The sequence below is a fragment of the Lates calcarifer genome, linkage group LG1 (assembly GCF_001640805.2).
Source record: "Lates calcarifer isolate ASB-BC8 linkage group LG1, TLL_Latcal_v3, whole genome shotgun sequence".
Lineage (NCBI taxonomy): Eukaryota > Metazoa > Chordata > Actinopteri > Centropomidae > Lates > Lates calcarifer.
Genome location: NC_066833.1, coordinates 1,841,344 through 1,858,944, shown reverse-complemented (window position 1 = coordinate 1,858,944; position 17,601 = coordinate 1,841,344). Strand labels below are relative to the sequence as shown.

The 17,601-nt window shown below is 40.5% G+C and overlaps 3 protein-coding genes across 3 annotated transcripts; 1 reads left to right on the top strand and 2 right to left on the bottom strand.

Annotated features, from left to right (window-relative positions):
• Positions 1–2,556: 2,556 nt before the first annotated feature.
• Positions 2,557–3,570, bottom strand: LOC108881941 (olfactory receptor 6N1-like). Its single transcript, XM_018674150.1, has one exon. It carries the CDS (start codon positions 3,568–3,570, stop codon positions 2,557–2,559), a length of 1,014 nt encoding a protein of 337 aa, XP_018529666.1.
• A 5,762-nt stretch (positions 3,571–9,332) lies between these two features.
• On the bottom strand, positions 9,333–10,247 carry LOC108881942 (olfactory receptor 11A1-like). The gene has a single exon (XM_018674151.1). The coding sequence runs from the start codon at positions 10,245–10,247 to the stop codon at positions 9,333–9,335; it is 915 nt and encodes a 304-aa protein (XP_018529667.1).
• A 4,752-nt stretch (positions 10,248–14,999) lies between these two features.
• On the top strand, positions 15,000–15,926 carry LOC108881943 (olfactory receptor 2T1-like). Its single transcript, XM_018674153.1, has one exon. The coding sequence runs from the start codon at positions 15,000–15,002 to the stop codon at positions 15,924–15,926; it is 927 nt and encodes a 308-aa protein (XP_018529669.1).
• Positions 15,927–17,601: the final 1,675 nt, after the last annotated feature.

Below are 17,601 nucleotides of genomic sequence, written 5' to 3'. Positions count from 1 at the left end.
TCTCTGTCTCATTGCCTTCTTTTGGGATTTTTAAAATCCTTCTCTCTCCCCCTGCCCGTCCTCCGACCACTCGCTCCATCTGTTTGTCCACGTCTCTTTACCTTCTCGCTCTGACGTCGCCTCCTCAGTCTGTCAGTTTCTCGCTCTCCCACTCACTTTAAGCACTTCAACAGATCACAAAGCTTCTTAACTCTTTGCTGCTTTTAGCCACACACACACACACACACACACACACACACTGACACACACACGCAGCAGGTCAGACATGCTCGGCAGCAGGAAACACAGTGTTAAGAGGGCAACACACAGACACACAATAACAGTGGTAGTGATGCATTAAATCCCACAACATCTGGGTCTTCAAGAGACCAGCCGTTATCATCTGTGTGTGTGTGTGTGTGTGTGTGTGTGTGTCGGGGGTTATCGGGGGTAATGGTCACTGGGTCACCTCATCAGTGTTTAACACTGAGCCTTCAGAGAGAGATGGACAGAGCAGAGGAAACAGAAACAGATGTAAGAAAACATGGCCGCCAGAAGAAGAGCCATGATGACACACACACCACACACACACACACACACACACACACACACACACACACACACACACACACTCATTAACAGAATAAGATAACTGTTTAGTTTGAACTCATCACTGTGAAGTGGATGTTTGCTCAGTGTAAAGGCTGTAGAGTTTAGACTGGTTCCCTGTGAGTCTCACTCTCACTGAACGACTCTGTCTGTGGTCCATCGGTCCTTTTTCCTTATGAAGGTTCCTAACGGAGTATCAGCTGTGATCAGAGCTGGTCCAGGTCTCTGAATGATCAGGAAGGAGCTTCACTGCTTCCTGTCTTATCTCCTTCAGCAGAGGAGACAGTGGAGCTTCCTTTACCAGAGGAGACAATGATGTCCCATGATTCCTTGCAGCAGCAGCGTTTAAAGCGACGCACTGTCGTAGTGTCACACACACGTGGACACAGCAGAGCTCCTGTTTTATGTTTGAGACTCGATCAGAAACTGATGAGATCCTTCCTGATTGGCTGAGTCATGACAAACACACTGACTCAGTGATTTAATTTAAAAGTATATTCATAATATTTAATAATCATCATCATCACAGTAAATACTCTACAAACATGCTCCTCGTCCTGATTGTACAGGAAACTCTGTAAACTTCAGTCTGAGTAGAATTTCCTCTGGATTCTTGCTCAGTTATTTTGATTTCATCATTTTAATGGCTCAACTTTCTCTCCTTGTATTTTCCTTTCACGTTATTATATTCATTCAACATTTCAATCCTGTCTGTTTTTATTTTAAAGAATTAATATTCTGTTTCCTCTGAGTGACTGATGGTTAAATGTTCCTGTGTAGAAACAGCAGCAGCTCTGACTCTGTGTTGAACAGGAAAAGCTCGTTTGACTAATCGACTGCAGCCTCTGTCTGACACCTGGTGTCTATCTATCTATCTATCTATCTGTCTATCTATCTATCTATCTATCTATCTGTCTATCTATCTGTCTATCTATCTATCTATCTATCTATCTATCTATCTATCTATCTATCTATCTATCTATCTATCTATCTATCTATCTATCTATCTATCTATCTATCTATCTATCTATCTATCTATCTATCTATCTATCTATCTATCTATCTATCTATCTATCTATCTATCTATCTATCTATCTATCTATCTATCTATCTATCTATCTATCTATCTATCATAGTGCATCAGGATTTGAGCCTCGATTCTCTCTAATGTCGAGTCAAACCCACATCCCTAATTAATTTCTATATTTTTCCTATATTTTTTACCATCCTTGGTAAAGTATATGGACGCAGTGCCACTCTGAAATAAACATCATATTGTTCTTTCACCTTTCTGGCATCACAGGGAGAGAAAGTAAAACTGTTTTCAACCTCTACTTTGAGGAAAATAGGTTTATTTTCTATCAATAGTACTTTATTTTTTAAGGTGTAAATTCCGGTAATTTTATTTGATGCAGGTAAAAATAATGAGACGAGCTTAATCTACAGTATTTGTGCAACTTAATGAAATCACTGTATCCAGCACGTTATAATGTTAGTTAGAGGTTTATTTTAAAGAAGGGACATCCCCATAGCTGAAAGGTTAGGGTGTGTACCATGTAGGCAGGCAGGTCTGAGCAGGTCTGAGCAGGCCTGAACAGGCAGACCCTGATTCAACTCCCATTCCGGCCGGACCCTTGCTGCATGTCATTCCCCCACTCTCTCCCTGTTTCCTGTCTCTCTCTCTGTCCTATAAATAAAGGCCTGGAAAAAAGGTTGATTTTAAAGAAATACTGTATTTGTCAGTCAGGTTTCCTCAAGATTAAGATGCACAACTCTGCAGGTTTTACAGTGTTGTAAACTGTCTGATTGTTGATTTCAGTCAGTGAACACATCACGCAGTGTAAAAACAAACAAGCAAAAGCATGGTAATATACAAGGGCTGCAAAAACTTCAATCTGGTTAAGAACAGACAAAATGATTCCTTTTATGACCTGAAAACAAAGGTGGTGGAGTAAAACAGGGTCTCATTCACCTCACTGTGGACATTTTATTGTTAAACAACATTGTTGATAATGGATGGAGGGGATAAAGTCTCCAGGTGAAACTCATCGTTTTTGCCTTCACATGGACCAGAACTCGACTGCGGATTTTGTTCAGTCTGAACCCATAAAGCAGAGGATTTGTAACAGGAGGAATAAAGAGGACGGCTATAGCAACAAAGTTATGGAAGCTTTGAGGTAAATCTTTTGAGGCGAATCGCATGTGCATCAAATCTGACACCACAGTGACAAACAATATGGCTAAAGAGATTAAATTAGGCACACACGTCTGCATAAACTTTGCCCTGTCCTCTCTGGACCTCACACACGTTTTAACAAGATAAATGTAAGTCCACACGACAAACAACAAGTGACAAATATAAATAGTTAGTGTAGTCAGTGCAAATGCATCATTTACCAGAGTGTTCGTGCCTGGACAGGCGAGTTTAACGATGAGCCAGTTAACACAGAAGAGCCTCTGGATGTTTGTACCACAGAACGTCAGCCTGGTCGTCAGCAGGATGTTGATGGAGAAAATGCAGAACGGTGTGAACCAAGAGAGGAAGACCAGCTCAGAGAGCCTCCTCTTCGTCATGACAGAGTGGTACTGCAGCGGCCGACATATGGCCAGGTACCGGTCGTAAGCCATGACTGTAAGAATAGACGTGTCGCTGCAGACAAACGAGTACATGGCAAACGCCTGACAGAGACAGCTGCTGTATGAGATGACCTGAGAGGACGACAGAAGGTCAAACAGGAACTTGGGGTAAAAACCTGCCGTCCCATAAAGTCCATTAATGCAAGAAACACATAATAAAATGTACATGGGTTCATGTAAGTTCTCATCTAAGATAATAATGGTGACGAGAGAGACATTAACAAACAGGATCACACAGTAACACAGTAAAGTGACAGAAAAAACAGGAACTCTGAGAGTCATTATGTCACTGAATGCAGACAGAGTAAAAACTCTCACTGTAGAAACGTTAGAAATATGATCCATCAGTGAAGGGACAAATCTTTGGGCCTCACTTTACTGTGACGTAGCACCACTCAGGTAATGTTTCAAATCAGCTGCTCAGCTTCAGATGTTACAGTGATCCAACCCGAGACATGAAGGGGATCCTGTGCTGTGTGTGGCAGCCGCCTCTCTCAGCACCATGTATTAATATCCATTCAGACTGAAACATAAACAAGCACTGGGAATTCAGATGACGTTTGTTTGTTTCATCACCTCATCTTGCAAATAAAAAAAATTAGCAGGATCTATGTTTAAATGACAGTTTGAACCTTAAAGGTACAGTATAGAAGATTTTAAAGTAATTTACATGGAAAACCTGCTTTTTTTATTGTAACGTGACAGTAAAAATGATTCATTCTCCAACTTCCTCTGTTGTCTATAACACCCTGTGGACTGATTTCTATCTAAAGGACTCGGGTCAAGTTTTCAGGGTGTTCGCTCCTGGGTGCCCCACCACAATAAAAGTCTCTTGTCTGCACTGCTGCAGCTCTGGCAGTGTACCACTGTTAGATTCAGAATGGAGTCCGCCGCCGTTATGAAACGACTGGTTCCCGGCACAAGAAATACTTCAACACAAACTCCACACAAAAACACAGACCAGAAAACTTTATCTGATGAAGCTCGTTTGGCCAAACGTAGAATTGGAGCGACATCGAGGGAAGACTGGGGTCAACATCAGCATCTGGTTCATGGAGGGACCTTTGTTCGTCTTTGGGGATCAAACCTGACCCTGAGCTGCCTCTCTTCCTATTGGACAGGTGAGCTAACGTTACTGCTCTCTAGCGTTAGCTTGCCTGCTAACGTGAACAGATCAGTAGCAAACTACTGTGTTGAGTGGATAACGATCTGATCTGATCTGATCTGGCCGATAAATCGACGAGCTCACCTTTGATAATCACTTCATCGGCTAACAAACCAACGCTGGATCCCTGCAGTGTAGCTAAGTCACAGCTACCTGGCTAACCTCTGCTTGGTCTGTAATGTTATCTTCACGGTCGGACTGCGACTTGTACAGCTCCATCAAACACTCAGTGAGGGCTGGTAAAGACAGGGACTAGGGATAAGAACTCTATGGATGCTAGTAACAGGACACAGACTGCAGTTCACTTAATGTCCACAGGTGTCAGCAATAACAAGGGTTTTTGGATTTCTCTGCACAAAACCTTTGACAATGTCAAAGAAATGTTGATAGTGCACCAGGTAGAAAAAGTTAGCATTAATATTTATACTTATAATCATATAAGAATTAATTTTTGCAGTTAATTATTTATGGAGTGAATAAAAGTGCAATGTGAGGTTATAGACCTCATCATACACCAGCTGGAAGGACCTGGAAGACTAAACGGATGGATTGAGGGACAATAAATGCTTGACAAATTGAATTAATCCAAAAACTATTATGTTTGTTTGATTCTTGCAGCTCTGAACAGTTTTATCTTGTCATAAGAGTCTAGTTGCCAGATGTAGTCAGGTCCTAGAGCAAAATACTGCCAACAGATCAGTCACCTGGAACGGGGAGGAGTTAAAGTCCAGAGCTGCAAGAATCAAACACATTACTCTTCTGCAGAACTTTTTCTATGAGATCAACGAATAAAATCATTATTAGTCAGTTGTTTATTGACTTAATAGAAGGTGTATCATCAGTAGCTGCTTGCAAACACTGACAATTTTAATTTAATTTTAACCTTGGGATGATTTACAGTGACATACTTCAGTCACTCCCCATTATACATGGAGTAATTATAAGCAAGAGACAATTAATTTGATCTTGTTCCAACACATTATTAACTCATGAGCATGGAATTTTTTCCCCCTCAAATGTCACCAGAGGAGCTCTATACGTTTGTGCGTGACTTTGTGATATTTCATCATGGAAATTCTTCTTGAATGTTTGAGAGCTACTTCAGCAAAGACTCAGTGTGATGAATCAAACCTATTTTAATTCATGAGCACTGAAGTGTCAACCTTTATACTGTCACATAAACAGGAGTGTCAGTCACATTTAACATACTTGTTTTCCACAATATCAGTACCCTCAGATCCCAGCAATGACTTTGATAGGTTCACTGTTATCAGGCTGTAATTGATGTTGAAATCTAAGCTATGAAAACAACATTATCATAAAATATGGAATAATTCTTTAAACAAGTCATTTAAAAACTACAGTGTCAGTTCAACACAGAAGTATAAACCAGGTTTAATGAGGTGAGGAATGTTTTTTTTTTGATACACAGGGAAAATCTTGTGAACAGGAGAAAAGACAATCAGTTCAGAAGTATTTATTACAAGCTCTATGATGGTGGATAAAAATGACAAACGGTGTGGTCAGTAGTACGCCGGAGTGATTTTATATAAAAGTTCAGGATTTGTCAGGTTTAACAGGCACATGGTTGCAACGCTTCTCTGTACTCTACCCCAATAAGGCCAAATTAGATGAGATGATTAGATAAGTGTAAAGGTGTGAAGACTCTATGGGTCACTCAAATCTTACCATTGTCACATGCTTGTACCTAATAACTGTCACGTCTTCACTCAGCTCATTGTTGACTGGAACTGGCTTTGGACAGTACTGTCTAAGTTTATGTCCTGTCTGCATCCTTATTTATAACACATGGGTTATCCTGGCAACAGACAGGAGAAATGTCTCCAGACGTCCACTATCAGTCATAGTTTTAGCTAAACAGTACACCCTCAAACAGTTTACGACCTTAGCTATTGAAACAAGGCTTAGAAAATATTAAAGCGGACTAGAAGCAAGAAAATTCACAGCTCTGGGCCCATAATTCATTATTATCAGGCTGCCCCAACAAGTCTCTAAAGACTCTGCAGCTGATTCAAAATGCTGCAGCACCATTACTGACAGGAACTAGGAAAAGAGACCATATTTCTCCTGTGTTAGCCTCTCTACATTGGCTCCCAGTCAAATCCAGAGTAGAATTCAAAATCCTCCTCCTCACATACAAAGCCCTTAATGGTCAGGCTCCATCTTACCTTAAAGATCTCATAGTCCCTTTAATCCCACCAGGACTCTGCGCTCTCAGAATGCTGGTTTACTGGTGGTTCCCAGAGTTTCCAGGAGTCGAATGGGAGGCAGAGCCTTCAGTTATCAGGCTCCTCTACTGTGGAACCTTCTCCCAGTTTGGGTCCGGGAGGCAGACACCCTCTGTACCTTTAAGAGTAGGCAGATGGCCGCCCACCCTGAGTCCAGTTCTGCTCGAGGTTTCTGCCTCTTAAAGGAAGTTTTTCCTTGCCACTGTCTCCTAGTGCTGCTCATGGTGGGATTTGTTGGGTCTCTCTCTGTAAATACCTGTTTTAAAGAGTACAGTCTAGACCTGCTCTATGAAAAGTGCCTTGAGATGACTTTTACAGTGATATGGCACTATATAAATAAAACTGAATTGAACTGAATTGAATAACACCAGTCAGGGTTATGTGGTAGAACAGGAGATTGGCAGCATGAATGTGCAGCTGACAAATCAGCAGAAATGATGTGATGCAGTCATGTCAACATGGAGCAGAATCTTTAAGGAAAGTTTCAAACATCTGGAGGCATCCAGAGTAAAGAGAGGAACTACCCAGTGTTAGTGTGGTGTTCCTAATAAAGTGATCTCTGCGAGTATGTTACCAGAAAAATGTGTCAGACTTTGTTTTAATTGTTTAGTCTGATATAATGTTTGTTACCCACCGAGGCCTGAAGGTTGTTTGATATGTTTACTTTGGATTTTGTTTGGCCAATCACTGAATAGTGCCAGATTGGAATCATATTGTTTCATTTATAATTAAAGTAACTTGGTATTCATTTATCTGTTCTTTAAATTCCTAATTTTGTGGCACATGTGTGGAAAATTACTGTATTTCACAAATCAATAACTATTATATTATATTATATTATATTATATTATATTATATTATATACTGTTTTTACGCTGTAGTGTCTAAAGTTTGTGTCTGTGGGGGTTAACCAGACTGGAGTTGTGTTGATGTGTTCAGTAGCTCTCAAAGGACAAAAGAGATAATGACCTGTTGACCACCTCAAACATAATTACTGTGATAATTATGTTTATCTAACTTAGCCTCTTATTTCACAGGCAATTAAAACAAAACTTCTCTGGTGCCAAGAGGGAGAGTGTTTGTAACGTCATGTTGGGTCATTCTGACACTTCTTTGTGATTACAGAAGTAGAGGGTATTTGAACGTCCCATGAGGCCCGCTGCCTGCGACCACAGGGTGATAATTATCTGGCTGTAGTCAGACCTGTTCCCTGGGGCCTGGCCTGTTGTTTACCACCGTACAGGTGACACTCATGGGAGGTCACAGGAGAGGACACTAATGACCCTCATTACAGTATCTCCTTACTTCTGCTCTGGGCTTCTGTGCACGCCATGACGGCGTTATCTAAGTAAATTGCATCATATTAAGCAAAAAAATCAAAACAACAGCTTCCATCACTTTTATGATGCACTTTCTTTTGACTTTATCACCATGTTATGACCTCTCTGACCTCCTGCTTACGTGGTGCAGCATATGAACAGTATGAATGAAATGCAACGTACTGTTACTCTGATATATGGAGTGTGGGTGATTAAAAAGTCAGTAAAGAGCAAAAAAAAGAACCCTCTGCCATGGAAGCAAAACACATTAGAGAGAACTGAAACCAAAGACCATAGCAGGATCTTTCCCTGAACATTAACCAGGAGCTGTGAGAGTCTAACAGAACCAGAAGAGTTTCATAAGGCTGGAGTCACTATGAATGGATATTGTACAGCAAGATCAGAGATTCTGGCATACAACAAACATGTAATATGATCACTATCAACATTTTGTCAAGTTAATTTCCTCATTATGTTAATAGAAAATGTAATACAGTTGGTATTATATATACTTCAAGATCTGGCTAGGGCTGCAAAAATGTTCTGCTGCAAGGCCACTGTAGTCTTGGGAACCTTCAAAGCAGCAGAAAGCCTTCCCCAGATCTGAAAATCTAATTTAAGAAATGTCTTAAATTCTGTTTTTGCTTTGTCATTATGCAATACTGAGTGTACACTGATGAGGGAAAGTGCAGGGGTCTGGATATTTTCTGAATGCACTGTATTTCCTGTTGTAAATTAGTTGCATGTAAACATAATTTCCAGGAGACAGAGTTGACCCCCCCCCCACCCCCCAGTCTGTTAAACACCCACAACCTCCTGCCCTCAGTTTATATGACAGCATCCATAAATAAAGTCTACAAATGTCAGATTATTTAAACTGTAATTATGAGCAGCTAAGTGGGAAAACACAGTGACGTCAGCCTCTGAACTACAGACAAGTCAACAGACTGCTGGCAGAATGGCTGCACACGCTCTGCCAAGATAAGATATTAACAGTAATACAATCCATTCAGCTACACACTGTGAGGATCTGATTTTACTTCATAAGAAACTGCTACAAACGTGATGCAACAAAACAGACTGACAGTAGCTGACAGTAAATAAGTGTCTTTATTGGAACACAAATTCAATTTTGACAAAGATACACATGATTATAACGGAGAGTGATTGGTCAAAAACTGGAAAGATACAATGGTGAGGTCAGTGACCTCTTAAGGTTATTAGAGATTAGATGGAAATTGGCTCCATATCTAAAATAAAGCCTTGGGGTATGTAAATTGTAAATAAATTCATTAAATACCTCACATCTGTACATAATCACTACAGGTGAATCTAAATTACATCAGTTAATAATGTTTACATGTTAGTGTGATTTCATCTGAACAACAGCCTCTTGAGGTGTTTAGAGATTTCTTTCATTTTTAATCCATATATGATTGGATTTAAGAGAGGATGATAAGCAATCATTTGTAAAGTCATTATTAAATGGACAGGTTTTGGTAAATCTGATTCCAATCGAACTACAGCAATATCATAAGTAATAGAACAGGAAAAGTTAATCAATACCAGCAGGTGTGGTAAACAGGTCTGTGCAGCTTTTTTCCTGACTTTTTCACAACTTCTATAGGATATTATAAGTATCCTGGTGTATGTGAAAAGTATGAAGAGCATAGGGAAAAGTGAAATATTTAGCAACACAATCACACTGTAAATAGAAAGTGCTACTGAGCGTACACACTGAAGTTTGTAAACTGCAGAGTTACAGAAAATTCCTTTCAGACTAAGGTGACAGAGTTTGACATTAGTATACAGTACAACTGACACCGTAAGCTCACAAGCAGGCACAAGCCAAGCTAAGATCAGGAAGCCTTTGACAGTTGTTTTTCTCATGATAGTTGGATATTGCAGAGGTTTACATATAGACACATACCTGTCATAGGACATGACTGCCAACAGTAAAAACTCTGAAGTGGCCAGAGTGTAATATATAAAAGTTTGAGAGAGACAAAGTGGATAAGTTATGATGTGTTTTTCAGATAAAAAGTCAATCAAAAGCTTTGGGTAGATAGCAGTGCTGTAAAGAACAGAGTTGATTAACAAAGCTGCAATGAAAATGTACATAGGCTCATGGAGGTTTTTGTGGATCACAATAAGAAATACAGTGCTCGAATTAAAACAGATTATTAGAATATATACTGTAAACATGATCATAAAATAAAGATATCTATATTTCTGCAGTTCTACATACCCATCAAGAGTTATATACGTTACATTTACCTCAGTGTTCATCAAGATTCTTTAAACCAAAATGTTAATCAGTAACACAGGTGGATCATACAACAGGTACTCAGAAATAATAACTGATAAAACACGTCTCTCTTTGAGGATTGCAGTAAGAGATGACCAGTATTAGGCGTTTAGAGAGTTGGAGTAAAAGAGAGTGAAGTGTTTGACTCTGTGAGGACTGTTTTTATCAGACTGTTTCACCCTCCATGGATGTTATTAAACTGTCCACCAACATGTAAACAACTTCAGCAAACTCAAGGGTCCTAAACCCAAAGGTTTCATTATTGTAGACCTTGTTGTTGGGTGGCGTGCCCCCATCACAGTTTGCAGTAGAGGGTGAATGCCCTTGTCATCAAGAAAAATGGATGAATAGATGATTATGTTTACTACAAGCATTAACATATGAATATATGCACTAGCAAACATAATAAACACATGGGGCAGTGCTATACAACTGTGTTTCTCAATCTTTTTAAGGGTATGTAAACACCTTCAGTAAACTCAGGAGTCCTGAACCCAAACGTTTCATTACTGTGGACCTTGTTGTTGGGTGGTGTGCTCCCATTAGAATAGAATAGAATAGAATCCTTTTATTGTCACTACACAAAGTAAAACCAGTCCAACAAGATTTAAAGTGCTATCCATTAAACGCCAATTAATCCAATAAAACGTCAATCAATCTGTTCCATAAAAAACATCAATCAAGCACTCATAGTGTGGACTGGGCAAACAAACTCAATCTGATTTGATACTGTGACCCTGGCTTGAGGACACCATCATCTATCTGCTTGACTGCATCTATGATGACCTGGATAAGCCAGCGAGGACTGTGAGGGTCACGTTTTTTGACTTCTCCACTGCGTTCAACACCATCAGGCCGGCTCTACTGGGTGAGAAACTGACGGCTGATGCAGGTGGATGCCCTGCTTGTATCCTGGATTGTGGATTACCTGACTGGCAGACCACAGTATGTGCGCCTGCAGCACTGTAGGTCAGACAGGATGATCATCGACCCTGGGGTTTGGCAGGTTACCGTCCTCTCTCCGTTCCTTTTCACCCTCTACACCACAGACTTCAGCTACTGCACAGAGACCTGCCATCATAAGAAGTTTTCTGATGACAGTAGTTGGACGTATCAGTAAGGGTGAGGAGACTGAGTACAGAGCTGTGGTGGAAAGCTTTGTCACTTGTGTGAGCAGAACCATCTGCAGCTCAACATGGCAAAGACTAAGGAGCTGGTGGTGGACATGAGGAGAACCAGGGCTCCAGTGAATCCTGTTTCCATCTGTAGGGTCAGATACTGTGGAAGACTAAAAGTACTTAGGGGTATACTTGGACAATAAACTGGACTGGGCCAAAAATACTGCCACCCTCTACAGGAAGGGCCAGAGCTGTCTCTATTTTCTGAGGTGGCCGAGGTCCTTCAACATCTGCCGGACAATGCTGCAGATGTTGAGTCTGTGGTGGCCAGTGCCATCCTTTATGCTGCTGTGTGCAGGGGCAGCAGACTGAAGGTGAAGGACGCCGACAGACTGAATAATCTCATTCGTGAAGCCAGCCACGGATTCTGGATTCTCTGACAGCAGGGTCAGAGAGGAGAATGTTGTCCAAGATAAAGACTATATCGGACAACCCATCACAGCCTCTCCATGATGTGCTGGTCAGACATAGAAGCACATTCCCCCCACGATGCACCACAGAGCACCACAGGAAATCATTCCTGTTGTCAGCCTGCTCAACTCCTCCCTCTAAGATTCAGTCTGCTACATGATTGATCCGTGAGTTTTTCATCACACGTGCAATAAACTCAAATCATATCTATTCTGTATATAACTTTATCTGCACAACATTATTTAAATGTTTGTAAATATTAACAATGTATATTGTGTCCATTTTGAAGGGGTATATTTCTTTATTTCTTTATATTTGAAGATTGGGTTATATCACTATTTTATTTTTATCTTATCATTGTTATTCTAATCCTCTTTATTTATCTGTACTTGTGAAATAATAAAGGATTGTGATTCTGTTTCTGATATGCAGCTGATAATAAATACAATGTTGTGTAGTAAATAAACGGAGTGAATGCAAGAATAAATCAAAAAGGTCAGTCCACAGTGATGACACACACACACACACACACACACACTCACTTTTAGCTCAATAATGGCTCTATTTTTGAGTCTGGAGGTGCAAGGCTTAAGGGTACGATAGCGCCTCCCAGAGGGGGACAGGGAGAAGCGGTGGTGACAGTAGTGAGTCCCATCCCTTATGATGTTATTTTGGGCCTGCGGAGGCAACGCGTCCTGAATATTACAGTTTGCAGTGGAGGTGGAATGGCCTTAGCATCAAGAAAAATGGATGAATAATCATTACATTTCCTACAAGCATTAACATAACAACAGGTTTTGTGTGATGCCTGCTGATTAAGGAAACCATGACAGTGACATCCCACATCTGGTGAGTTTTGCAAGATAAATTGGTTCATACTAAGGACAAGACACCCAAGCACAAGCTGAACAACCTTGTATATGTTGTGCAATGCAGTGAGGAGTGCTTGGACCTATACACCTATACATATTAGAGACCAAACAACCAATCCACAAGCGCATGGCACAACACAGGGGAGCCAGCTCATCAGGACAAGACTCACATCTGCATTTGGAGGAGAAGGGACACTCCTTTGACGGTACTAATGTCCCCATTTTTTGACAAAGACGATGGATGGTTTGAGAGAGGAGTGTCCATCTGGAACAACCATCCTTAAACAGAAGTGGTGGCCTACGACACCAACTTCAAAGCAGTCTTGAGATCCTTAACCGAGCGATTTAACCCCCATTCACACCACGACCCATGTGATCCTAACAACTCAAATGATGGCCAGCAAGAAGCATGGACAAAATGGGAGACCATCACAACCAGAGACATCAGCTGGACAGACATCTGATGAACTCCACAGGTGCAGCTCCACTTCCTGATATGGGCAGCCCCTGCAACCTCTTCCAGTGGTTTGGTAGTGAGGACAAGTGTCCATTATGTAGTTACACTGAAGCAGGCCTCTAGCACATCCTGTTAGGGTGCAAGGTTGCTTAGGTGCAGGTGGAAGCATATTCAGGTGCTATGGAAGCTGGCTCAGCTGCTAGAGAACTACAGGGTTGTAGCACTCCCAAAGGAACCACCAAAAGCTCATGTCCTTGGTCAGGCCAGGTGAGAAGTTACAGAAGCCAACAGCAAGCAAAACAACGCATACTTACTGGAAAGGCATGGGGAATGTGGGTTGATCTGGGCAAACAGCTAGTATTCCTACCAGAGATCACAGAGATGACTCTCAGACCAGATGAGCTGATGTGGTCCACAGCTGCAAAGAAGTTTGTCATCAATTAACTCATTGTCCCATGGGAGGAAGGGATTGAGTACACTGAGTTGGCTGCAGAGTGCAGGGAGGCTAGCTGGATGGCGACCATAAACCCAGTGGGAGTTGGACGTAGGGGCTATACAGGGAAGTCAACAATCCAACTTCTGTGGAGAGCCAGAATGTCTGGGACAAGCCTATAGAGGGCCTTTAGAGGGATGCCAGAAGAGGCTGAGAGGTCAAGCTACTGGCTGTGGTTGCTGAGGAAAGATGGGGTATAACACCCCAGTAGGATCAGCTGCAAGGTGTGGCGGGGAGATGTCCCCATTCGACCACTGCCCCACCCACACATCACTGAACGGTAGCTCCAGCTAACGATCTTGCTGCTTACCTGGTGGGCACTGGAGGAGGTATGGCAGGCAGAGATTCTGAGTAGGAAGACCACCACCTGTACATCATACAAGTGGCAGGATGGGTCGACGTTTCTGAGGACCACCTCCAATGTAACAACCCCCACCAAGAGGTTGAATACCTGGGAATTCCCAAACAGCCTGTAGAACTGAAGCCTTTCGGATGAGAGGAAAAACGTCCAGTTCTTCTGCCTGTCATGCCTTCTCCACCATCAGTGTAGCGGACATCCCTGACCTCGTATTAATGACAAGTGTTAAAGAAATCATAGTAGGGACATTCTGCAGTCTTGACCTCATGACTTGGTTTTTGCTCTGATATGCATTGTCAGCTGTGAGCCCTTATATAGACTGGTGTGTGCCTTTCCAGATCATGTCCAGTCAACTGAATTTGATGCACAGCCACACTGAACGCTACTGAATTTGTCAGTGGCAACACTTTATGTGTATTTTCTGCAATTTCAGTGATGAGCCTCTCAACGACAGAAGTAAATCTTCATTTCTGCATATATTTATCTTTTTTGGGGTTGGGGGTTGCACAATATCTTTATTCTCAAAAGGTGGTTCACACCCTTAAAAAGGTTGAGAGCCACTGTCCTACAGCATCTATGTATGAGTTTATTACTTATTATATTAGTTTAATTCTTGTAACAAATGTAATAATTATTTATCTATTGGTTTTTCTTGAAGGGCATTCACCCTCCACTGCAAACTGTGATGGGGCATGCCATCCAACAAAGAGGTCTACAATAATGGAACCTTTGGGTTCAGGACTCCCGAGTTTGCTGAAGTTGTTTACATGTTTTTGGAGAGTTTAATGAGATCCATAGAGGGTGAAGCAGTCTAATAAAAACAGTCCACAAGGTCAAGCACTTCACTTTCTGTAACTTATCTCTTACTGCAATCCTCAAAGTGAGACATGTTTTATCAGTTATTATTTCTGAGTACCTGTTGTATGATCCACCTGTGATTAACATTTTGATTTAAAGAATCTTGATGAAGGCTGAATTAAATGTAACGTATATAACTCTTGATGGATATATTGGATTGCAGGAATACAGATATCTTTATTTTACGATCATGTTAATAGTATATATTCTAATAATCTGCTGTAATGCTACCATTGTGTTTCTAATTGTGACTCACAGAAACCTCCATGAGCCTATGTACATTTTCATTGCAGCTTTGTTAATCAACTCTGTTCTTTACAGCACTAATATCTACCCAAAGATTCTGTTTGATGTTTTATCTGAAAAACAGGTCATAACTTATCCACTTTGTATCTTTCAAGGATTTTCATATTACACTCTGGCCTATTCAGAGTTTTTACTGTTGGCAGTCATGTCCTATGACAGGTATGTGTCTATATGTAAACCTCTGCAATATCCAACTATCATGAGAAAAATTACTGTCAAAGTCTTAGTGATTTTTTCGTGGCTTGTGCCTGCTTGTGAGCTCTCAGTGACACTTGCATTGAATGTTAATATAAAACTCTGTAACGTAGTTGTGAAGGGAATTTTCTGCAACAATTCAGTTTACAAACTTCAGTGTGCAATCTCAGTAGCAATGTCTACTTATGGTGTGGTTGTGTTGTTGAATATTTCACTTCTCCCTGTGCTCTTCATACTTTTTACATACACCAGGATACTTATAATATCCTATAGAAGCAGAGGAGAAGTCAGGAAAAAAGCTGCACAGACCTGTTTACCTCACCTTTTGGTTTTAATCAGCTTCACTTGTTTTTTTATTTATGATATTGTTGTAGTTCGAGTGGAATCAAATTTTCCAAAACTTGCCCGTTTAATAATGACTTTACAAGTGACTGTGTACCATCCTCTCTTGAATCCAATCATATATGGATTAAAAATGAAAGAAATCTCTAAACACCTCAAGAGGCTGTTGTTTCAGATCAAACCACACTAATATGTAAACATTACTGGAGTCCTACTTGAAATAATGCATTGATGTATCTTTTTTTCAAGTCAATGGATTCATTTTTATGACTGATACATGTAATACGCATATAATTATTTTTAATTTTAGACATCAATATTTGTATCATTGTCTCCAGTTGCATTAATGAAGTTTATACTGGTTATAAAAAGGAGGCGTCAACTTTCATATTGTTTAGTAAAAATGTGCTCTGTTAGCAGTTACAATGGTAACTAACTGTAGTGGTTGTGTTAGTTGAGCTGTGCTTTTACATGGTACAGTGTTGCTTTATAAATTGTTAGGAATTGTGTAGTTACGCAGTTACATGTATATACTGTCAGTATTCATATGTAAATGTTTGTATACTGATTTATATTTTTATCTCTGTAACATTTCAGTTTTACAGCGAATTCAAGTAGAAAAGAATCAAAAACAAATGCTGAAGTGGAAACTAGACTTAAGTGAAAAGTCAAGCCTTGTGTGTTTATTGGAGGACTTACAAATGTTAAATGGCTGTCTAGCTTTGCACAAGAGTATGTGCCGCAAGGGCAGGACACTATATGTATATTTTCTGCAATTTCAGTGATGAACCTCTCAAAGACAGAGGTAAATCTCTAATTGTGTACATAAGATATTTCCTTTGTTTTCTGGGGTGGGTGAGTCACACAACATTTTTATCTTCAAAACTGGGTCACCCTCTTACAAAGGTTGAGAGCCACTGTCCTATAGCCCAGACATAGGTGTCAAATGTGCTATATATTCATGTCAATGCTTGTATCAAACGTCATAATTATCTGTTCATCCATTTTTCTTGATGCAGAGACAAGACCTCTCACCCTCCACTGAAGACTGTAATAGGGGCACAGAGCCCTACAAAGAGATCTGCTGGGTCTCCGTTTGAATCTGCCCTGGGCTTTTTGCTGCATGTCCCCTGCCTATCATATCTCTTTTCACCACTACCATCAATGTAGCAGACATCCATAGCCTGGCATCAGTGACAAGCATTAAAGAAATCATTCACAGTGTGTTTGGAAAGTGCTCAGGCCCCATCAATTTTTTTCATGTTTTATTAAGTTGCAGCATAATTCTTAAATAACAAAAAATCATGTTTCTGTGAGCTTTAAAGGCAGTTCTTTTGACCTCATGACTTGGTTTTTGCTTGGTTTATGCATTGTCAGCTGTGAGACTTTATATATGCATGTAGACAGGCCTTTCCAAATCACGCCAAATCAGTTGAGTTTATCTTGTCTAAATTACCACCAGACGTGGCATCTCACTGATGTCCTAATTTTGATCAATAGCCACACTGAATTCCCCTGAACTGTCAGTGGCAATACTTTGCTGTATGTGTATTTTTAGTTATTTATTTTTGACATTTCACTAATGCGCTTCTAGAGTGTTCTTGAGGACATGGTGTCTTTCATCAGCGGACATCATAGAAAATATCTGCACAATTAAGGAAAACCTTCTTTATGTATTCTCTGTTTGTGAATGACTAGCTGTACTATCTGTAGTCTGATTGTTGGAGGTACATAGTGTTTTTAATTTGCTACTTGATACAAGAGAGTCACACCCTTAAAAAGGTTGAGAAACACAGTCGTATAGCACTGCCCTATGTGTTTATTATGTTTGCTATTGCATATATTCATATGTTAATGCTTGTAGT